Source organism: Leptopilina heterotoma, unplaced genomic scaffold, assembly GCF_015476425.1.
Source record: "Leptopilina heterotoma isolate Lh14 unplaced genomic scaffold, ASM1547642v1 Lhet_219, whole genome shotgun sequence".
Classification (NCBI taxonomy): domain Eukaryota; kingdom Metazoa; phylum Arthropoda; class Insecta; order Hymenoptera; family Figitidae; genus Leptopilina; species Leptopilina heterotoma.
Genome location: NW_025110936.1, coordinates 103,285 through 128,680, shown reverse-complemented (window position 1 = coordinate 128,680; position 25,396 = coordinate 103,285). Strand labels below are relative to the sequence as shown.

General features: G+C 22.4%; 1 protein-coding gene across 5 annotated transcripts in view; it reads left to right on the top strand.

Moving 5' to 3' along the window:
• LOC122501972 (protein FAM135A) overlaps positions 1-25,396 on the top strand; it is a 54,637-nt gene that overhangs the window by 15,274 nt on the left and 13,967 nt on the right. For all 5 annotated transcript variants that reach the window (XM_043611786.1, XM_043611789.1, XM_043611788.1 and 2 more), the window contains 12 exons: positions 646-912; positions 1,506-1,582; positions 4,800-5,013; positions 5,427-5,561; positions 5,668-5,697; positions 5,775-5,853; positions 8,375-8,569; positions 8,686-8,820; positions 11,271-11,511; positions 11,603-12,256; positions 20,821-21,265; positions 22,831-23,288. In XM_043611786.1, coding sequence (XP_043467721.1) covers positions 836-912; positions 1,506-1,582; positions 4,800-5,013; positions 5,427-5,561; positions 5,668-5,697; positions 5,775-5,853; positions 8,375-8,569; positions 8,686-8,820; positions 11,271-11,511; positions 11,603-12,256; positions 20,821-21,265; positions 22,831-23,288 — 2,740 coding nt within the window. In that variant the 5' untranslated portion in view covers positions 646-835. The remainder of the gene's footprint in view (positions 1-645; positions 913-1,505; positions 1,583-4,799; positions 5,014-5,426; positions 5,562-5,667; positions 5,698-5,774; positions 5,854-8,374; positions 8,570-8,685; positions 8,821-11,270; positions 11,512-11,602; positions 12,257-20,820; positions 21,266-22,830; positions 23,289-25,396) is intronic.

The following is a 25,396-nucleotide window of genomic DNA, read 5'->3' as shown; positions in this document are numbered from 1 at the left end:
CGCAATTTTATTGAGGAGTTTTAGTAAATAATTTAATTCCTTCGAAGAATTTCTTTGCTTTTCATGCAAAAATATGTATTGTAGATTTTTTAAAATAATTTTAATTGAAAAATTTGAAAATAATTAAATCGTGTCTGTTAATAATTATATAATTAAAAATTTGATTATTGAAGTTTATTGAAATTCTTTGGAAACAATAATTAAATTCTTCTCATAATTTTATTACAATTTTTGAAACCAACTGAATTCTTTGGAGAATTCTTTTTTTGTTTTTAAAAATTGAACTGAGAATAATATTGAATTCATGCGAAGCAATTTATTATTTATGAAAATAATTTTATTCTTATCAAACAATTTTTTAAAAATCTAGAGAATAATTGAATTTTTTGGAAAAATTTTATTACAATTGAAGTTTATATTTGATTATTAATTATTAATTATTTTCTGAATATACTATTTATTAATTTAGTTATTAATTAATTAATTTAGTTATTAATTAATTTATTTAGTTAGTTATTATTTAATTAATTAATTAATTTATTAATTAATTTATTTATTTAGTTACTAATTTATTCATTTAGTTACTAATTAATTTATTTATTGTTACTTGACTTGGCAATTAATTTTTTTCTTACTTTGATTCAGGGTACCTGGAGGGTTGAACCGATGCCTCATAATGGGAGAAGATGACGTTGGGAAGGGCAACTGTCATCATCATCATCCTGAAGATTTTTCCTGCGCGTAACATCGTCGTGGGTGAAGCGAATCTTCATACGATTCCAAGTTGAGGGTGGTGGGAAACGGATGAGAGCGGTTTCATCCGTCGCGAAGAGCGATGAGCGATCTTCAGGCCACCCTCGAGTTCTCTCTCGAGCTTTGCAAGTTTTACAATGTCGATCTCTTTCAGCGCGGGTAAGTACGAGCTAATTTTTATTTCCATTTTTTTCCCCTCTTTAAATCATTTTTTTCCCCCTTTTTTCTTGTTAATAAAGAAATGTCAATTTACCTAATACTTTAAAATGCTAATTTAACGACAAAGGAATATTTAGATTTTTCTTTTTTTTGAATTAAAGCTTTTTTTCAATTTAGTATAATTTCTGAGATTTCTATTTCGAGAAAAGAAAATTATATTTTTTTGCTTTAATATTTTTTCATTGAAAAAAGAAGAGGAAAATAGCGAACTTGCACTCTCTGTTTCATTCACTTTTCATTTTCAAACTCTGAATTGAGTAGTTAGCAAACTATTCAAAGAAGATCAAAGAAAGTCTGAATTTGAATAATACAATCAGAATTAAAGTTTCTTTTCAAAGTCATTTTCAAATTATATTCCTTTACTGAAGTGAATTTTTCTTTTTTAACGCATTCATAAATAAGGACAAAATTGGATTTTTTTATTTTAAATTTCCTTCCTTGTGAAGAAAATTATTTTTCTAACATTTCCTTTTTAGAAAATTAAATAATTTTTCTGAAATTGTAAATTACATTTTTTTCTTACCTTTTTGCAGATATTATCAAATCAGAACTGCTCTCAGAGTTTCGCCAAAGCTGCCCATCAAGGTTGAAGTTAATCAAATGCGAAATCGTAAGTGAAAAACAAATTGCGTTATTATAGAGAAAAATTGTTTCTGTTTTAAAGAAAAAATTCATATCAAAATCAAGGTCATTTTGCTAATGGATTTTTTAACAGTGCATACAGTCTAGTTAATTAGTTCTTTAATTAAATATAGGCAAAGTTTGTCAACTGTTCTCTATATATATAATACATGTATTTCCACATTATATCGACATTGGATTTGTGAATATTTTATTAAGGAACATTGTATGCTCTCAGGAACACGATTATATATTCGGCTTTCAATCTTGGAGACTACCCGTACTAACAATTTAGCACTAATTTTGGAATCTGATTTTGAAAATTGTTTCAGTTTGAGAATATTCTCATTTTTTTTTGTTATATATGCAATTTTGTTTCTACTGTTTCTACCTGTTAAGAATTTAGATTTTTCGAATTTTATTTTTAAAATTATTTCTGTTTGAAAATATTCTCATTTTTTTCTATTTTAATTTTGTTTTTTGTATTGTAATACTTATCAGTTATTTGTTACATAATTTAAAAACTAATTTTCTTTTTCTTTGAGACATTTGTAACTAAAGAGAAATATTGTCAATTTTGAGAATCAGATTTTGAAAATTATTTCACTTTGAAAATATTCTCAATTTTTTCTAATTTTGTTTTTTTCAGGCTTTACACTCAATAATTAATTTTAAAATAGTAGCAAAAAGTAACTTTAAGACTGAGAAGAGTAGTAAAAAAGAAGCTATCAAAAAATTAAATTTGACAACAAAAAAAACTTAGTCGAAAAAAAAACTTTTAGTCGATTCACAAAAATCATCAAAATTTCACTCTGTAGTTCTCAGACTTTTTACTGATTTCCATAAAAAATATTCATTTTTTTTCTTATCACTTCTAAATTTTTCTGAAATTCAATTATTTTCCAAACTTTTAGCTAGAATTCTTCAAAAATCCGTTTGTTATTTAAAAATAATTTGTAAATGGAAAAAAATAAAATTCTGTACATTTATTTTAATTAAATTTGACAAAATTTTCAATTCATAGGAAATTTAAAAAACTAATTTCAATTTTTACGAGTATTTAACTATAATTGAAAAATTTGAATTACAATAATTTTTCGAAAGTTAATTATTTTTCAAAATTTCTAAATTAATTATTGAAAATTAAATATTTTTGCTCAATAAATATTTAAATATTTATTTTTATGGATTTTTCTACAGAAATTAAAATTTTTATTAATTCTAAAGTAATAAGCCTTTTAAAATTTAATTCTTCACCTAGATATTACAACTGTAATTCTTTCGAAATTTAATTTTTTTTTAATCTTTAAATAAAATTACAATAATTGAAAAATTACAATAATTTTTTAGAAAAATAATAATTTAATAATTTTCTAAAATTAATATTTCAATATTTTTACAGTTTTACAACAAATTAAAATGTTTAAAGATTAGATCTTTCGATATTTAATTATTTACAAAATTCGTATACTTCAACGTTTTTAATATTTAATAATTATCCAAAATTTTAACTAAAAATTATTTCTAAATCAATTCTTATTATAAAGTTCTACAAGAATTCAATTATTTGAATACAAAAATAAATTATTAATAGAATAATTGATTATTTCTTAAAATTGAATTCTTATAAAGAATTTTATCAAATTTTTTGAAAATATTTTAATTCTTTTGACGAATTTTAATAAAATTTTTAAGAATAATATTACATTTTTCAAAGAATTCGATTAAAATTTGTTTAAAAATAATTGAAATCCTGCGAAGAATTTTATCAAGAAATTTGAAAATAATTGAATTTTTCCGAGGAATTTCATTATTGAAAATCATTGAATTGTCTAGAAGAATTTTATTACATATTTATGAAAATAATTGAATTCTGTTCAAGAATGTTTTCAAATTTTTTGAAAATAATTGAATTTTTTTCCTACAAATTTCAATAAAATTTACTGAAAATAATTGAATTTTTTTGAAGAATTTTATTGAAATTTTTGCAAATAATTGAATTTTTCTGTCAAATTTCATTAAAATTTACTGAAAATAATTGAATAGTTTCGAAGAATTTTATCAAAATTTTTGAAAATAATTGAATTTTTCCGTCCAATTTCATTAAAATTTACTGAAAATAATTGAAAATTATCAAAATTAAATTTTTGAAAATAATTGAATTTTTCCCACAAATTTCCTTCAAATTTTTGAAAATAATTGAATTGTTTAGAAAAATTTTATTATTTATGAAAATAATTGAATTCATGCAATGAATTGCAAATTTTTTTTAGTTTCTAATTAACAAATTATAATTGATTTTGAATTAATAATTTTATTATTAAATAATTGAATTCCTGAGAAAAATTTTATTTTTTGCAAAAAGTAATTTAATTCTGGCTAAGAATTTTATTAAAATTTCAGAAAATAATTGGATTTGTTTTTTCATCATTTTATTAAAATTTAAAAGAATAATTCAATTAGCATTTCGGATAATTTAATTAATAGTTTTTTTTAATAATTGAATATTCTTGTGATGAATTTTATTATTTTTGAGAGTAAATTAGTTTCTATAAATTAATTTCATCAAAATGTTTGTAAAGAAATTAATTTTTTTCGAAGAATTTTATTAAAATATTTTAAGTAATTGATTTCTTTCGAAAAATTTTAAAATTCGGAATAAAAATAAAAAAGTAGCTTATAGTGTCACAAACATCTAAGAAAAAAGTATCCAAATAATAGCAAATCGTAAAAAAAAGTAGTAAATTGTAGGTTTTTAGTAGATGAGTGTGAAGCCTGTCTTTTTCTATTGTTGTTTAGGTATTAAAAATTTATTAAATTATTAAAAATAATCAAAAAATGATTTTTTTTTGTTAAAAATTATTTTTTTATTTATTATCTACATACGAATTTTATTTATATAGTTTTTAGTATTTATATATTTATTATTTATATATTTCGTATTTATAAATTTATTACAATTTCATATTTAGTGTTTATACATTTAGTAATGGCAGTTACATTATTAAATAATTTTCAAAAAGAAATTTTCCTCGAAGACATATTTGTAATCAAAGTGAAATATTGTCAATTTCAAGATTTAAGAGAGCAAGTTTGTCGCGTTTCCCATTTTTCGATCGCAAGGATCGAAGTTTATTATATATCTGAAATGAAAGGAAAATAAGAGAAGTAAAGAAGTAAAAAAAAAAATGTAATTTATTTTTCAGACTCGTTGGAAGCGCCGGGTACAAGCAAGCGTTTTCAGATTTTCTATCGGAACGAAGAGGTGACACTTGGCACGTCGGTCTTGTTTCGTGCGCACGTGCTCGTGCACAGTCACAAGATCGAGGAGGTTCTCTCTCGTACCCACTTTAATCTTGGAGTTGAGTTATGGTTCAGCGAACCAACTCAACCCGGAAATATGGCATGTGTATCATCGAGGTGAGTTTCTGATCCGCGAACTGTTTTTTCCTTTTTTTCATTTTTAATCATCAGCCTCGTCAAAATTAACTTCTTTCCTTTTTTACTTCTTTTTCTTTTTATAATGAATTCTTCATTCAAAAATTGCAATTTTCTTTCAAATATTCTTTCAAAGAAAATTGCAACTTTTAATTATTTACGTTTTGTGAAAAAAAAAATCTTTGGGAATTATTGTCAAAAATTGATTCAAATCGAAAAATAAACCTTTCGAAAGGTTTTTTTATGCTATAAATAAAAGAAAATCGAAAAATATTTTTTTTAAAAGAACTATTTATCAAAATTGTAGATTAAATTCGAAAATTAATTTTTTATTGTCCAGAAAAATCGAAAGGCGATAAAAGATTTTAATGCGATAATTATTCATTGTTTTTCAGAGCCCTTCAATTGAATTTCGTTCCGACAAAGGGTCTGCACTATCATCTGCCGGTGTTGTTTGATTATTTTCATCTTGCCGCTGTATCAATCACGATTCACGCTTGTCTAGTGGCTCTCCATCAGCCGTACATAAAGTCGGTATATTGCAAACAATTTTTGAAATTTGTACCCTCGATGGAAACAATTTTGCAATATCTCTTCAATTTTTTTTGTTTCATGCTGCAATTTGGGATAATTCAGAAAAAGTATTCTTCATTACGTTCAAAGTTGGTGAGTTTTCATTTCTCTTTTTTCTAATCAGTTGAATTGTATTTTTTTCTTGATTAAAAAATTTTTTTTGCTTTTAGCGCTCCAAGAGGTGGAAAACCATGGGTCCAGGTTAAATCGACACCAAATGCTGATAACAATCTATTCTTTGGAAATATAGTGAGTTTCTAATCTAATTTCACTTAAATATTTCAAAATTAACTCAATTTTAAAAAAATTGCGTTTACAATTTTCATAAGTAGATGAACTTTAAAAGATTTTAATTTAAAATTTTGTGAAATTTCAATTTTAAATAAATTTAATTTGAAATATAAAAAAAAATTTAGATTTAAAAAAAGATTTTAAAAACTGAAATTCTTCTGAAATTAGTTAACTTTTTTAATATAATATATTTAACTAGTTTTATTAAAAATAATGGATTTATAGAAGAATTTTAGTTAAAAACACTAAAACAAATTGAATTTTAGCAATTACAAATAATTGCAGAAATTCAATTATTTTCAAAAGTAGTAAAATTCTTCTCAAAAATTAAATTATTTTCAAAAATGTAAAAAAGATTCTTGTCAAAATTTTAATTATTTTCTAAAAATTTCCTTAATTCAATAATTTTTAATATCTAATACTTTAATAAAAATTCCCTAAAGAATTCAATTTTTTTTTCAAAAATGTTGATGAAATTTACTTATAAGGACTAATTTATTGTCATAAATAATAAAATTCATCACTAGAATTCAGTTACCTATTTTTAAAAAACTATTAATTAAATTATTCGAAATCCTAATTGAATTATTCTTTTAAATTTTAATAAAATGATGAAAAAACAAATTCAATTATTTCCAGAAATTTTAATAAAATTTTTCGCAAGAATTCAATTACTTTTTGCAAACAATAAAATTTTTCACAGGAATTCAATTATTTAAAAATAAAATTATTAATTTAAAATCAATTAGTTCAAAAATTTTAAAGAAATTTGTATCAAAAATTCAATTATTTTCAAAAATTTTGATAAAATTCTTCAAAAGAATTCAATTATTTTCAGTAAATTTTAATGAAATTTGCCGGAAAAATTCAATTATTTGCAAAAATTTGATAATTTTCTTCAAAAAAATTCAATTATTTTCAGTAAATTTTAATTAAATTTGTAGGAAAAATTCAATTATTTTCATTAACATTTTTATAGAATTTGTCGAAAAAATGCAATTATTTTTAAAAATTTTGACAACATTCTTCAACAGAATTCAATTATTTTCATAAATAATAAAATTCTTCTAGACAATTCAATTATTTTCAATAAATTTTAATGAAATTTGTCGGAAAAATTCAATTATTTTCAAATTTCTTGATAAAATTCTTCACAGGATTTAAATTATTTTTAAAACAATTTTAATCGAATTCTACGAAAAAAAAGTTATTATTCTTAAAAATTTTATTAAAATGTATCAAAGAAATTTAATTATTTTAATAACCTTGGCTACACTTTATTTATTAGAATTTGAGTATTATTTTTAATAAATTTTTAATTAAATTTCTTTAAAGAAAAAATTATTTTAAAAAATTTTAATGCAATTCCTTGCGTAACAATACAATTTTTTTCAAAATAATTTTAATAAAATTCTTCGCAAACATTCAATTAAGTTTAAAAATTTACAAAAATTCTCGTCAAAATTTCAATTATCTTTATATATGAATAATAACATTTTCCTCTTAATTCAATTATTTTCAAAAATTTTAATAAAATTCTTGGCAGAATTTCAATTATTTTTAATACAATTTTTATCAATTTCTCGAATAATGCAATTACTCTTAAAAATTTTATTAAAATTTGTCAAGAGAATTAAATTACTTGAAAATTCGTTGATAAAATTCTTTATAAAAAATCAAATTTAAGAAACATTGAATTGTTTAATAAAATATTTATTTTTATAGTTAAATAATTAAATTCTCGTAGAATTTTCTAATAAATATTGATTTAAAAATGAATTTCAAATTAAAATCTTTGAAATTTGAACTTTTCATACTTTTAATTAAGAATTTTATAGAATTAATTTTTCTCAATAAGTTTAATGGAATTTTTTTTAATTTGAAGTTTTTAATTTCTAATATAGTTAACTGAAGAATGTCAGAATAATCGAAATTTCGTAAAATTAAATCGTAAACAAAAGAATTTGAAAATTCACAAAGAACTTTTTCAAAAATTATTTTTAAAAAATTGATTTAAAGAAGAATTTTGGTTCAAAATTCTAAAAATAAATAATCGTAATGATGAAAATAATTTTTGAAGAAGTTACAGTAACAAAGTAGCAAGTTTTAATTATTATAAAACATGAAGAAAGCGATTACTCCGAGTCGAAGGCTCGGAGTGATCGATATCTTCATGTTTTATAATAAATATTCTTTTATGTTATTAAATTTCAAATTTTCGAATATCTTAATTTCTATAAAAAATAATGATTAAATATTTATTTAAAAATGAAGTTATTGATGTTTTCGAATAATTTTCATTTTAAAAATCTGAAAAATTCCGTTTTTTAACCTAGAATAGTCAGGGAATTTAAAAAGAGCAAAAGTGTGGCAACCCTGTTTTTTATTATTTTAATTATTATATTTTAATCATTATTTAAATTATTAAAAAAATTGTAATAATAAATTTTAATAATAAATATTTTTTAATGTCTTTAAGGAAACGACGACACGATGTGTTGGATCAGCGACGAGGATTCAGCACGCGAAATTAGTTCAGCAGGAAGTTACGAGATTGCTCTTAGCGGCTCGCGAATCTTTGCTCAATGATTTAGCTGATCTTGCGAGGCTTCTTCCCACGTGGCAGCAAAGAACGTTGGAAGTTGCTCAGAATACACACAAAGAAATCACCAAGGTTTCTAGAAATCAATAATATATATATATTTATAAGTAAATTGAAAAAAATATTCTTCAGTTTTCTTTCTTAAATGAAATTAATTTCTTTCTTTTTTTTTCTCCCGCCTATAATAGAAGATCGATACTGAAGAGGCTGACATTGCACAGCTTTGCGCTCAAAATATCGTTCTTTGGCAACATTTTTTGGAAGCTTTCTCAGGCAGAGAGGCTATTCATCAACATCTGGCAAGAGTTCATCATCAATTAAGGGTAAATTTGTCTTTTTTTCTTCATTCTTATCGTTGGAAATATTTTTCTGATTGCTAAAAGAGGAGAATAGAAGGAAAAGAAAGAAGAAAAGGAATAAAACCCTCTGAGTAAAATAGGCTTCTCACTCATCTACTAAAAACCTACTATTTACTACTTTTTTTTACGATTTGCTTCTATTTGGATACTTTTTTTCTTAGATGTTTGTGACACTATAAGCTACTTTTTTTATTTTTATTCCGAATTTTGCAATTATTTGAAAGAAATCAATTACTTAAAATATTTTAATAAAATTCTTCGAAAAGAATTAATTTTTTTTCAAAAATTTTGATAAAATTTGTTCATAGGAACTAATTTATTCTCTTAAATAATAAAATTCATCACTAGAATGTTCAATTATTTTTAAAAGACTAGTCATTAAATTATTAGACATCCTAATTGAATTATTCTTTCAGATTTTAATAAAATGATTAAAAAACAAATTCAATTATTTACAGAAATTTTAATAAAATTCTTTCGCAAGAATTCAATTATTTAAAAAAAATTTAATAATTAAAAATCAATGATAATTTATTGATTAAAAACTAATCGAATTTTCCTAATTCTTCGCATGGTTTCAATTATTTTAAATATACAATTTTAAATGATTTCATTCGAAAAATGAAATTATTTTTGAAAATTTTATTAAAATTCATGAAAAAATCAATTAATTTCGAAAAATTCCATAAAATACTTTATAAGAATTCAATTTTAAGAAAAAAACAATTGTTTTGACAATTATTTATGTTCGTATTCAAATAATTGAATTCTCGTAGAACTTTCTAAAAAGAATTGATTTAAAAATTAATTTCAATTCTTTACAAAAATTTTCATAAAATTCTTCGCAAGAAATCAGTTACTTTTTGCAAATAGTAAAATTTTTCACTGAAATTTAATTATTTAAAAATAAATTTAATAATGGAAAATCAATTATAATTTATTAATTAAAAACTAAAAAAAAATTCTAATTGGTTGCATAAATTCAATTATTTTCATAAATAATAAAATTCCTCGCAGAATTTCAATTATTTTGATTACCTACAATCTTTATAGAATTTGTCGGAAGAATTTAATTATTTTCAAAAATTTTGACAAAATTCTTCAAAGAAATTGAATTATTTTCAGTAAATTTTAATGAAATTTGTCGGAAAAATTCAATTATTTTCAATAACATTTTTATAGAATTTGTCGAAAAAATTCTAGACAATTCAATTATTCTCAATAAATTTTAATTAAATTTATTGGAAAAATTCAAATATTTTCATAAATAATAAAATTTTTCTAGACAATTCCATTATTTTAAAAAATTTTACGGAAATTTGTCGGATGAATTCAATTATTTTCAGGAAATTTTTATAGAATTTGTCGAAAAAATTCAATTATTTTCAAAAATTTTGACAACATTCTGCAACAGAATTCAATTATTTTTAAATTTCTTGATAAAATTCTTCGCAGGATTTCAATTATTTTTAAAACCATTTTAATCAACTTCTTCGAAAAGTGAATTATTCTTAAAAATTTTATTAAAATTCGTCGAAAGAATTCAAATATTTTTGATAAATTTAATAATAATTTATTATTTTTGTAAAAAATTATTGAAGTTTTGAATAATTTTATTTAAAAATTTAAAAAAAATTAAATTTTAAAAAAGTTACAAAAGAAGAATTAAATTTTAAAAAGCTTTTACTTTAAAATTATAGAAAGTGAATTTATCAATTAATAAAAATTTTAAATTCTGTAGAAAACTCCATAAAAATAAGTATTTAAATATTTATTTAACAAAAATATTTAATTTACAATAATTTAATTTAGAACTTTTGAAAAATAATTAACCTTCGAAAAATTGTAATTAAAATTTTTCAATTTCAGTTAAATACTCGAAAAAATTGAAATTAGTTTTTTAAATTTCCTATTAATTGAAAATTTTGTCATACTTAATTAAAATAAATGTACAGAATTTTATTTTTTTCCTTTTACAAATTACTTTTAAATAACAAACGGATTTTTGAAGAATTCTATCTAAAAGTTTGGAAAATAATTGAATTTCAGAAAAATTTAGAAGTGATAAGAAAAAGAATGAATATTTTTTATGGACATCAGTAAAATTTTGATGATTTTTGTGAATCGACTAAAACAAGTTTTTTTGTCGTCAAATTTAATTTTTTGATAGCTACTTTTTTACTACTTTTTTCTGTCTTAAAGCTACTTTTTGCTACTATTTTAAAATTAAGTTTAATTAATTTTCATTCAATTTAACTTAATTTAATTAATTAATTTCAAAAGAATTGAAAAATAAATTTAAACTATAAAAAATTCGAATTGTAATTAATTTAAATGAATTTAATTTTAATTTAATTATTGAACGTGAAGCCTGCTAGAAGAAAGTAAAATAATTTGGTGTTCTTCGTCTCCAGGTGAAGCGATTCGCAGAGGGATTTTTCGTCTCGGAAAATCCTAGAACATCGGCAGCGGGTTGCTACGACGCTAACTATCAATCTTATCAAGCGGTTAGTGAGGCAGCCAGGAGATCTCGTTATTTAGCCGCTTTACCACCCTTACCAGTGCATTGTCCCGAATTGGACGGCGATCTTCACACTCTGCCCTTGATCTTCGAAGATCAGTACGCCGACATGCAGCAGAGGCACCGAAACAGTGGTAAATATTCCAAATTGTTTTTCAATAATTACTTTTTCAAAAAACAATTCAAAAATAGATCAGAAATCGATTAATAAAATTTCAATTGCAGTTTCCGACATAGACGATTGTAGTTGTGGCATTAATCAAATGATGGATTCGCGAAACGTGAGTGTTTGGTCGCCGCGTAGTGACGGTGGAGTGGACATTAATTCGATTCAAGCACGATTTATGTTGACGCCCTCGGCGCGACATAGTAAATCGCTGGATCAATTGGGACCGGAAATAACGCCTCAACAACCGAGGACATCGCCTAAAACCCTACCAAGATCGGCGTCAACGCAACTCTTTCCAAGGCAACAGCGTGGCGTGAGAAATATCACACCGCCCACGAGTGTTCCATCGCGAGGGCGATCAAAATCATCAATGTCCTCCTCGGGCGCAACACTTATTCCACCAACACGCCAACAGGCTTGTTCCGCACCAAATCCATCGCTGGGCTCAACACCAATTGCCACTCTTCCACGAGCAAAATCAACTCAAATGCTGGTGCCAAATTCCTGTCAACAATCGACATCAATCACTTCACTCTTGGCAGCGATGTTCCCTGAAATTCCCTCCGGCGATCATTTTCCTGGTTATCGACCCTCAACAAAATTGTACGAGCACAATCTCACTGTACCGTCGTGCGTGGGAACTTTGGATCTAGCGCAGCTCACCAGCTGTTTCAATTCGAATTCAAAGGCTGCCAATTTCATTGGCGACGGTGCGTGCCAATTTTTTTTTCATATCAAAAATATGCTTGCCACAAGTCAGGAAAGTCAGGGAAATCAGGGAAAAGTCAGGGATTTTTATTAAAAGTACTTATAAACTATGAAATTGACAAGAATTCTAATCCAAACCCTTCAATTTTTTCTATTTTTGATAATAATTTCTTTTTAAATAACTTAATTCTTGAAGAACGATAGTTCTTATAATATTGTTATATTATAACTTATAAATTATTATTTAATGAATAATTTTACTTAAACAGTTCGAAATTAATTGGATTTGAAAAAAGTTGCGTTTACAATCTTCATAAATAGATGAACTTCAAAGGTTTCAATTTGAAATTTTAGAAAATATCAATTTTTAATTTAAATAGAATTAAAATAGAAGTTAAATAGAAATTTTAAGAACAACTAATTACAGAAATTCAATTATATTAAAAAAATTTAATACAATTCTTGGCAAAATTTCAATTCTTTTTAAAAATTTCCCTTATTTCAATTATTTTTAATATCTACTACCTATTTTAATAAAATTTTCCAAAAGAATTCAATTATTTCGAAAAATTTAAATAAAAATTTCACAGGAATTCAATTACTTACCAATTTTTCATAAATTTCTTTGCACCAATTCAATTATTTTTAATTTTTAATTAAATTTCACGAAAGAACTCAAATACATTCAAAGAATTGAAAAAAAGTAGTCCTGACAAATTCAATTATTTCGAAAAATTTAAAAAAAATTCTTTTAAAAATTCTATTATTTAAAAAAAAATTTGACAAAATTCTTTACAAGATTTAGTTAATAAAATTAGAATTTTAATATATTTTCCTATTCAATTCAATTATCTTCAATAGAATTCCAATACATTTATTTATGGGAATACAATTATTTAAAAAAAATTTGAATAAAATTCTTCGCAAAATTCAATTATTTTCATAAATAATAAAATCTTTCTCGAGAATTCAATTATTTAAAAAATAAGCATTTTCACAGGAATTTAATTATTTAAAAAAAAATTCAATAAAATTCTTCGTCAGATTTCAATTATTTTCAATTTTTTAATAAAATTTCTTGATGGAATTTAATTATTTTCAAAAAGTTTAAAAAAATTCACAGAAATTCAATTATTTCTAAAAATTTAAATAAAATTCTTTTAAAAATTATATTATTTAACAAAATTTAATGACAAAATTCTTTACAAGATTTAGTTATTAAAATTTTCCTGTACTATTTAATTATTTTTAATACAATTCTTCTAAAGAATTCAATTATTTTCATAAATAATACATTTTTTATGGAAATTCAATTATTTAAAAAAATTTTGAATAAAATTATTCGGAAAAAATCAATTCTTTTCATAAATAATAAAATTTTTCTCGAAAATTCAATTGTTTAAGAAATTATAATAAAATTGTTCCCAAGAATTCAATTCTTTTCAAAAATTAGCATTTTCACAGGAATTTAATTATTTTAAAAAAATATAATGTAATTCGTTGTCAGATTTCAATTATTTTTAATTTTTTAATGAAATTTCTCAATGGAATTTAATTATTTTAAAAAAGTTTTTAAAAATTCTGAGAAATTCAATTATTTAAAAAAATTTGAATAAAATTCTTCACATAAAATTAATTATTTTCAGAAATAATAATTCTTGTCTTCGGAATTCAATTATTTTCACAAATAAAATTCTTCACAGGAATTCAATTCTTTAAAAAAATTTCTAATAAAATTCGTTGAAAGAATTCAATTATTTTCATAAATAACAAACCTTATCGCAGAATTTCAATTATTTTTTATACAATTTTAAATAAAATGATAGAAAATTGCTTTTATTGAAAATTTTTTTTTAAATTCGCCGAAAAATTTCAATTATTTTTAAGAATTTTGACTAAAATTCTTGATAAAAATTCAATTTTAAGAAATATTCAATTATTCAATAAACTAGCCAAACTATCCGCGCGCAAGCGCGCGGGAATGTTGTATGGGGCTGCTTATTTTAAACAATTTAAAAAATTTTAAAGAAATAATTATTATAACCTAACAAAGAGATTTAACTAACTAAAATTTAAATAATTTCACTCAATGGTCTCAATTTAAATAGAATTTACATTACTAGACTTAAACTATGGCTAGAACAATTACAATTAGTATCTGGGTCATCTTTTGCATTGCTTATTTTATAAAGCCATTTTAAATTAAATACTTTTCAAAGAAATAATAATTATTACACAATGAAAAAAGTTTTACTTGAAATAGCGATAAGTTTCTCTAGAATAACGGAAGTATTAATTGAAGCACTGAAAAATTTCGCTACTAAAGTGAAATCTGTAGTTCATCCAGCCAAATATTTTTTGCCGTGCATAACGAAAAAAGAATTAAATTAACATCAGATTTTCTACATTAAAAAAAACGAATTCAAATAGAAATTAATCATTTTACAACTTAACCAAATTCACCCCAAAAATCACTGAATTCGATCGATAATTTAGAAGAAAGTCAGACAAAAGCAGGGTTCCTACAGAATCTGGAAAATCATGAAAATGGTATGGAATTTTTAAATGGCTTCTGGAAATCAGGGAAATCATGGAAAAGGCCTGGAATTTTTAAAAGTTTCTAAATATTTTCAGTTTTCCATTTTTTCTCTTGAATAAAAATTCAAATAATAATAAAGCTAAATGGCATAAAAGACAAAAAAAAAAATGTTGAATTTTAAGCAATTCGATTTTTCGGATTTTTGATAATTTTTAATAATTTTTGATTTTTTACCAAAGAGTCGAGACAATTTAATAAGTAAAGTATTTTCCAAAAGCACAAAAATAATGAAGCTAAATCCCATAAAAGAGAAGAAAAAATGTTGAACTTTAAGAAATTTGGATTTTTGAATTTTTGATAATTTTCGATAATTTTACATTTTTTACCAAAGAGTCGAGACAATTTAATAAGTAAAGTATTTTCCAAAAGCACAAAAATAATGAAGCTAAATCCCATAAAAGAGAAGAAAAAATGTTGAACTTTAAGAAATTTGGATTTTTGAATTTTTGATAATTTTCGATAATTTTACATTTTTTACCAAAGAGTCGAGACAATTTAATAAGTAAAGTATTTTCCAAAAGCACAAAAATAATGAAGCTAAATCCCATAAAAAAGAAGAAAAAATGTTGAATTTTAAGAAATTCGGATTTTTGAATTTTTGATAATTTTCAATAATTTTAGATTTTTTACCAAAGAGTCGAGACAATTTAATAAGTAAAGTATTTTCCAAAAGCACAAAAATAATGAAGCTAAATTCCATTAAAGAGAAGAAAAAATATTGAATTTTAAGAAAATCGGATTTTTGAATTTTTGATAATTTTCAATAATTTTAGATTTTTTACCAAAGAGTCGAGACAATTTAATAAGTAAAGTATTTTCTAAAAGCACAAAAATAATGAAGCTAAATCCCATAAAAGAGAAGAAAAAATGTTGAATTTTAAGAAAATCGGATTTTTGAATTTTTGATAATTTTTGATAATTTTAGATTTTTTACCAAAGAGTCGAGACTATTAAATAAGTAAAGTATTTTCCAAAAGCACAAAAATGATGAAGCTTAATCCTATAAAAGAGAAGAAAAAATGTTGAATTTTAAGAAAATCGGATTTTTGAATTTTTTCGAATTTTTGATAATTTTAGATTTTTTACCAAAGAGTCGAGACTATTAAATAAGTAAAGTATTTTCCAAAAGCACAAAAATAATGAAGCTTAATCGCATAAAAGAGAAGAAAAAATGTTGAATTTTAAGAAAATCGAATTTTTGAATTTTTTCGAATTTTTGATAATTTTAGATTTTTTACCAAAGAGTCGAGACAATTTAATAAGTAAAGTATTTTCCCAAAGCACAAAAATAATGAAGCTAAATCACATAAAAGAGAGGAAAAAATGTTGAATTTTAAGAAATTCGGATTTTTGAATTTTTGATAATTTTCGATAATTTTAGATTTTTTACCAAAGAGTCGAGACAATTTAATAAGTAAAGTATTTTCCAAAAGCACAAAAATGATGAAGCTTAATCCCATAAAAGAGAAGAAAAAATGTTGAATTTTAAGAAAATCGAATTTTTGAATTTTTTCGAATTTTTGATAATTTTAGATTTTTTACCAAAGAGTCGAGACTATTAAATAAGTAAAGTATTTTCCAAAAGCACAAAAATAATGTAGCTAAATCCTATAAAAGAGAGGAAAAAATATTGAATTTTAAGAAATTCGGATTTCTGAATTTTTTAGAATTTTTGATAATTTTAGATTTTTTACCAAAGAGTCGAGACAATTTAATAAGTAAAGTATTTTCCACATTAAAAAGTTTGACATTAAAAAATAAAAAATGCCAATACTTAACCCACAAAATTTAATTTTCAAAACAAACAAATGAATGCAGATAATTTGCTAACGGAAAGGAAACTTACGATTATTATAATGTACTAGCAAAAACTGACGCGCGCGAGCGCGCGTGCATTTTTTTTTTCAACGTTTTATTTTAAATAATTAAAACTTTATTTTTTCAGCGAATTTGAACCATTATGATGTCACAATTTTTTAGCAAATGCTGTGAACAAATTGTGACGTCATTATGGTTCAAATGCCATTAAAGAAATTATTTCATCTTCTATTAATTAATATATTTTTGCATTTTCTTTTTTTATATAAATAAATTAAAATTTTTATTTATTAATTGAAAATATCTGTTCGCAGTTTATATTTTTTTTTTGTTTAATATTTTAATAATTTTATGTTTTAATATATATATAAATATATTTTTTCTATTAAAATAGCAATTCTTTAAAATGATTATTATTATTTTTAAGGGTATTTTAATTATTATTATGACGTTATAATGTTTTAAATAAATTTAAAAAATGGAAATGCTGGAAAGAATGAAAAATACATTTTTTTTAGAAATATAAAATTATTCAATTAACATCTTCTATCTTTATATCTTCTCTCTATATTAATATCTTCTTCTTCTATCTTCTTTGATTTAGTTGTAATTTACTTTTTTGTTTCCTATCTTCTTTAATAATTTTATGTTTCAATATTTTTAATTTTAGAGGCATTTCACGTCAGAAATATCACGATTTGCAAAGGGTATGCCGATTTTCGCAAAACTTCGTGGGATTATAGTTCTATATAAGAGACTTCTTTCCCCCAAATTTTTTCAAAAAAAATTCAAAATTGTTGAAGATACGCCATTTTGAATTTTAATATTAATTTTATAAAATTTTGAATATCTCGGAATATTGTTTATGGATTTTTATGAAATTTACACATTTTTCAGGTAAAAGTATGTACTTTAAAATGCAAATAAAGTTAATAAAAAAAAATTAATTTTTAAATAAAAAAATTAAAAAAAATTTTTTTAAACAATTTTTTGTTTATTTACTCCTCTCTGAGAAAAATGTTATTAACATATTTGGATTCCTTATGAATTCACCTTTAATTTCATAAAAAAAAATTGATGGAGACTCAACTGGTTCCGGAGATATTGAATTTTTTGTAAAAAAAAGCGTCGCCGCGCCATAGCACCATACTGCACAAGTCGCGTAGTACGTTACCGCAGTCGTGCATTGCTGCTGTAACTATGACTATTTTTTTACAAAAAATTCAATATCTCTGGAACCAGTTGAGTCTCCATCAATTTTTTTTTATGAAATTAAAGGTGAATTCATAAGGAATCCAAATATGTTAATAACATTTTTCTCAGAGAGGAGTAAATAAACAAAAAATTGTTTTAAAAAATTTTTTTTAATTTTTTATTTAAAAATTAATTTTTTTTTTTATTAACTTTATTTGCATTTTAAAGTACATACTTTTACCTGAAAAATGTGTAAATTTCATAAAAATCCATAAACAATATTCCGAGATATTCAAAATTTTATAAAATTAATATTAAAATTCAAAATGGCGTATCTTCAACAATTTTGAATTTTTTTTGAAAAAATTTGGGGGAAAGAAGTCTCTTATATAGAACTATAATCCCACAAACTTTTGCGAAAATCGGCATACCCTTTGCAAATCGTGATATTTCTGACGTGAAATGCCTCTTTAATTAAAATTAATATATTGAATTTCATTTAAATTCTTGCAAAAAATTTGAGAATCATTGAATTTCTTCAAAAAATGTCATTATTTATGAAAATAATTCAATTTTCGCTAAAAATCATTAAATCAATTTTGGAAACCCTAATTAAATTTTTCTGAAGAATTATTTTTTATTTTTTGTTTAATAATTGTGTTTCTTTAATAATTTTAATTGGATATTTTTAAAGTAATTTAAATTTATGAACAATTTTTTTCAAGTTTTTAAAACTAATTTTTAAATTTGTAAATTTAGTTGAAACATCTATTGTTTACATTTATCCCTTGTTTACAATTACCCCAAATGGCCCTAATTGTAAATTGATTGTTTTGTTGATTTTTGAATTTTATTTCGGAATAATTCAATTTTTTATTATGTATTTTTCATGATTTGAAGACTTTATATAGTCTTTAAAAGACTTGATAGTATTTAAATAGTTGAAATGAAAGGCGGTGCCTAAAGTATTTTTTTTAAGTTCATTATTTTTTTTTCTTTTTAGAAAATCTATTTTCTATAATATTGTGTTAAAAAAAACGTTAACATTTTATATTTTATTTGAACAGAAGATAACGATAAGTTTAATTCTTGCAAAAGAAAGCACTTATAAGTTAATTCTACACACAAACACACACAGAAATACGTTTATTTTTTACGTAAGTGCCAATAAATTAATTTCAATTTTTTATTTAAAATGAAATAATTTAATTTTGAATTAATTGTATTTTTGATATTTGAATAATTAATTATTATTTTGAACAATTACATTTTTCAATGATTTCAAAATAATTAAATTTTTATTAAAAACAGAATAATTTATTTTTGAATTAATTAAAATTGTTTGATTTATTTTTGAATAATTAATAATTGACTTTTGAATTATTTAAAATTCAAATATTGTAAAAAATTAATAAAATATTTAAAAAAACAATTTATTTTTAACATAATAAAAAAAGTAATTTATTAAAATACTAAATTCAAATAGATTTTGAATTGCAATTATTTTTAAAAATAAATAAATTTTTTGTGTAAAATCATTTTTTTAAAATTAATTAAAATTTGAAACAATTGAATTTTTTTTTTTCATTTTTGAAAAATTAATTATTTCGAACAATTTTTTAAACATAAAAGAACCAGGAGCTATTATCACTCATAATAGCAATCAAAAAAAGCACACACTAAAGGGATCGCTCTTCCCAAAAAATTTAGACTCTAGATCCTGCACTGTATAAGTTAATAATTGAAGATTAATTAAATTTTTGAAAAATTAAATATTAAAAAATTAATTATTTTGAATAATTAATATTATTGAATAGTAATTTACGAAAACGACCAATGTAATAAAATTTAGAACGATATTTTTTATTGATTCAGGAAAATTGAATTTTTTAATTAAAATTAATAATCGTTGAAAATTGAAAATAATACAACTTTTATTGACAATTCGATATTTCAGTTTTTTTAGATTTTAAAAATGCATAAAATTTTCAATAATAATAATAAATCAAAATACAATAAATATTATCAATTATAATTATAAATAAAAAAAAATAATAATAATAATAATAAGATATACGAATAAAATTTGTTTTTAAGTTATTTTGAGATTTTTATTTAACAAAATAAAATGAAATAATATAAATGATTTAATTAAGAAGAAAATTTTAATTAATAATTAGAATTTACCAATCTACAGTTTTTTTTCCACTGAAAACGGTAACCTCTCGCCTGATACCAGATATTTTTCCACGATTTTTCAAACACAATAATTCTTGTCACAATTTAACGTTTTTTAAAAACACCCGCACTACCGCATAACATAACATCGGAAATGTCAAAACATCACGAAAAATATAAACAAACAAAAAAATCATGATAATAATTCGCAAATGATAACTAACAACTAACTTCATACTGCGAACGGACAGAATGAAAAACCACAGACTTTAATAAAGTTAATTATTTATTTTTGTATTTAAATAATTGAATTCTCGAAAAATTTTAGATAATAATTGAATATTAAAATCATTATAGCGTGAATTTATAGAAATTATTGAATTTTGAAAAGGGTTCAAATTAAAATCTTTGAAAATTTGAATTTGTAATTACAATATTCTTATGATATAAAATAATGATTTTATCATTCTGTCATCTTAAATATATTACAAAACATGAGGAAACCGATCATTCATGTTTTATAATAATATTCTCATAAGTTATTAAATTTGAAAATCTTAATTCCTATTGAAAAATAATAATGATTAAATATTTATTGAAAAAATAAGTTATTGATGTTCTTCAGGCTCAGGGAAAAAATGAAAATTTTGTCTGGAAATCAGGGAAAGGTCAGGGAAAAACAAAATTAAAGTTTTGTGGTAACCCTGAAAAACAAATTATTTATAACTCACATGTAAATTTATAACTCATTTTTACATTTATATCTCTCCTTTACAGGTACTCATTCATTAGACACGAGGCGAATACGACTAGAACCAAGAAGTCATCGACTCGCTCTACGTGCGCCAAATTTGAGCGATCAAATTATTTTCGCTCCTGTCAAAACGACGACCAATGGTAATAATAGTTTTTTACCCGAGACACAAGGTCTCTGTACGGCAACTCTCGATCGAGTTACGTATCGCGATCCGAGTAAAAAACACAGTCAACAAGCCAACAAGTATCTTTCGAATACATTCGACAATCGACGTTGTCACACCTCGAGAAATAGGGAGTCTAACGAAATTACCAACGGGACGAATAATCATCTACTCACTGATCCTGTCGACAAGAGATCAACATTCTATGGAAATGAATCGTTGCCCTATCGGACAAACGGTATTAATGGGAAATTGAAGAAACCAAAGAGTACCGAACGACTCTTCGATGATTCAACTTCGAGGTAATTCAAACTACAGGCTTTGCGCTTATCTACTAAAACCTACTATTTACTACTTTTTTTACGTTATGTTACTATTTTGGTACTTTTTTAGATATCAGCCACTAAAAGCTACTATTTTGGTTTTTTTTTGAGAATTTCTACAACTTTAAATTCGTTAATACTAGAAAACAAAAAACTATTCTCAAAAATTATAATCAAATTCTTTAAAACGATTCAATTATCTTCAAAAAATATTCGTAATTCAATTATTTTCACAAATAAAGTTTTTCTCAAGGATTCAATTATTTAAAATAAAAGTTTCATAATTTGATATAATTTGATATATTTTGAAATCAGCAACTATTCAATTATTTTCATAAATAATAAAATTCATGGCAGGATTTCAATTATTTTTAATACAATTTTACTGGAATTTTTCAAAAAATGTAATTACTCTTAAAAATTTAATTACAATTCTTCGAAAAAATCAGTAATTTAACAAAATATTTTTTTTAAATGCTTTGGAAGAATGCAATTATTTACAAAAATAATAGAATTTTCCACAGGAATTCAATTATTTTTAAATATTTTAATAAAATTGTTCGAAAGAAATCAATTATTTTAAATACAATTTTAATTAAATTTTTTTGAAATAATTCAATTATTCTTTTAAATTTTAATTAAATTCTTCCCAAGAATTCAATTATTTACACAAATAATTGTTCGAAACAATTCAATTATTCAATAATTAACAAAATTATTCCAGAAAATTCAATTGTTTTCAGACATTTTAATAAAACTCTTTGCATAATTCAATTATTTTCATAAATAACAATATTCACCACAAGAATTCAATTATTTTTAAAAGTAATAAATTTCTTCTTGAAAATTCAATTGTTTTCAAAAATTTTAATAAAATCGTTCGGAAGAATTCAATTATTTACAAAAAAATTTAATAAAATTTTCCACAGACATTCAATTCTTGTCAAAAATTTTAATTGAATTTTTTGTAAAATTTAATTATCTTTTAAAACTTTTTGCAATTTAATGGTTTCCAATATCTACTATTTTCATAAAATTTCCAAACAGAATTCAATTATTTAAAAAAAATGTTGTACAAATCTTTTTAACAATTCAATTCTTTTCATGAATAAGAAAAATTTCTCAAGAATTCAATTATTAGCAGTATAAGAAGTAAATAAATATTTTTGATGAAAATTAGGAAAAATTCAGGAAAATAAAATATAGAATGGAATTTTTGTCAGTTTTGTGAAGTGTCTAAAACGAGTTTTTTTGGTCGTCAAGTTTAATTTTTCGATAGCTAATTTTTTTACTACTCTTTTTAGTTTGAAAGCTACTTTTTTAAAATTAATTATCGAGTGCGAAGTCTTAATTTTTCGATAGCTAATTTTTTTACTACTCTTTTTAGTTTGAAAGCTACTTTTTTAAAATTAATTATCGAGTGCGAAGTCTGAAACTATTATTTACCATAAGTAATTTTTTTTTCTTTTCTTCCAAAAATCAAAAAAAGAATTTCTTTAATAATTCTGAAAGGATAAAATAAAACTCTTGCTTTTCTTCGACAGGAAAGAGAAGACGGAGAGAAATGGAAAAAGTACGAAGAATGGAAATTTGGAGCATGATGATAAACATAGACGATTGGAGAAGAATGTGGAATCGGCGCAGGAGCATTTTTACGAGGTGATTGCGACAAATTCGGAAGTGAAAACAGAACTTAGGGTGGAGACGAGAAAGAGGGATAGACACAGTAGAAGGCCTCATTCGGCGCCAACGATTGATGGTGACGAGAGAAAAAAGTGTAATCATCGAAATCGGAAACCAGCTCCGCCACCACCTGGCTATCAGGATACGACGACAGCACCACCACCCCTGTCCAAACGCCCCACGTCAGTATTAACCACCAGCGTTTTGGAAGTTGAAAATAATAACAAAATCATTCTCAAAGTTGAGCCCATCAAATCGCCAGTGGAACCACCAGTCGCGACCAATAATGGTACCACACCGTCTGACTCTTCAACCGCTGGTGAGAAATTTTTCCCGCGAGATAAATATTATATTATATCTATTTTTATTTCTATATTTATTTACCAATATTTATTTCTATTTTTAAACTATTTATTTTATAAACTTTATTTTCAAACTATTCTGGATTTTCTAGTTTGCGTACATTTTTTAAGATTTCTTGTATAATAATGTAAATTAATTTTTTGAAGTACTTTAATATTATTTTCTTGGACTGAAATTATTAGTTTATCCAAATAGTTTTAGGCAAACATTGGGTTGCGAAAGATCAGGGAAATAATAGGGAATTACAACAAAAGTACTTGAAATTTATCAAACGTTTAGAATTACTTCAAAAATTCAGGTTCTTAGTGTCCAAAAATATTTTTGAAAAACTCAAAAGGTTTGATTACCCCTTAAATTTTTTTCACCTTAAAAACTTTTCTTAATCACAATAAGTTTCAAAATAACAGCTTGATTTTTTATTTTTGTAAAAAATTAAATTCTGAAATTTTTTTAATGATATTAATTATAATAATTAATTTAAAAAAGATTTGAGTTAAAATTGATTTCAATTTTTAGAAATAATTGCAGAAAAAATTTTGGAAATAATTTCCAAAGGTTTTCAATAAACATATTGAGAAAAATTTCAATTTTTGGAAAGAAATTAATTCGAAAAATAATTAAAAAAGAGAATTATTTAAAAATAATTTATAAATACTTTTATTTGAAATCCTGAGAAAAAATTAAAGGATACTGGAAAATTTAAATTCAATATTTTAGTTACTTGAATTTTTGAAAAAAATTTGTTTTAAAGAATTACCAAATTAATGTCTGTTTTGTAAAATTAAATTGCAAATAATTAAATTTGTTAAGAAATTTCGTTAGAGATTTAGAAAAGTCAAATATTCAAAGATTTTAATTTAATAATTGGTCAATAATTGAATTTAAACAAAGAGTCAGGTCCAAACTGCATCTAAAATAATTTAACTTTGAAAAAGTTACAAATAAAATTTTTATTAATTAATTTTAAGAAAATTTAAATTAAAAATTCTGTTTAAAAATTTGAGTTTCAATACATTTTTTTTAAATATACAAAATGAATTTTTTAGAACATTTCAGTTTCATTTTTTGTAACATAATTGAATTTTTATGATAACAAGTAATTGAAATTCTTTGAAATAATTAAATTTACCTAAAAAGTAAAAATCCATAAAAAATACCTAATTTAATTTTTAAAAAAATTTTAATGAAGTTCTTGAAAATAATTGTGGAAGTTCGTCACATTAATTTTTTTAACATTTCAATTATTTTTGTCAAAAATAATTTTAATTCTTTGAAATAATTGAATTTTTAAAAGAATTTTTTTAAAAATTTTTGATAATAATAATTGTCTAAGTTAGCCACATTCATATTTTTAAATATTTGAATTCTATTTTTTGAAGATAATTGAATTTTTATACACAAGTAATTAAAATGCTTTGAAATAATTGAAATTTTGTAAAATTTTTAAAAAAAAATTGAATTTTTTATTGAATTTAATAGAATTTTTTTGAAAATAATTGTGAACGTTAGTCATATTAATTTTTAAAGATATTTCAGTTTAATTTTTTGTAAGATAATAGAATTTTTATAAATAAGTAATTAAAATGCTTTGAAATAATTGAAATTTTGTAAAATTTAAAAAAAAAATTTAATTTTTTATTGAATTTAATAGAATTTTTTTGAAAATAATTGTGAACGTTAGTCATATTAATTTTTAAAGATATTTCAGTTTAATTTTTTGTAAGATAATAGAATTTTTATAAATAAGTAATTGAAATTTTATAAAATAACTGAATGTACCTAAAATAGTATAAAAAATAATTGAATTTTTTGTAAATGTAATTGAAAATTATTAAAATTCTATAAAAAATAATTGAATTTTTAAAAAAAATTCTTTTAGATTTTTGAAAATAATCAAGAGAAGGTCGTCACTTTAATTTTTTAAAATATTTAAATTCTATTTTTTAAAGATATTTGAATTTTTATACACAAGTAATTAAAATTCTTTGAAATAATTGAAATTTTGTAAAATTTTCTAAAAAAAAATTGAATTTTTTATTGGATTTAATAGAATTTTTTGAAAAT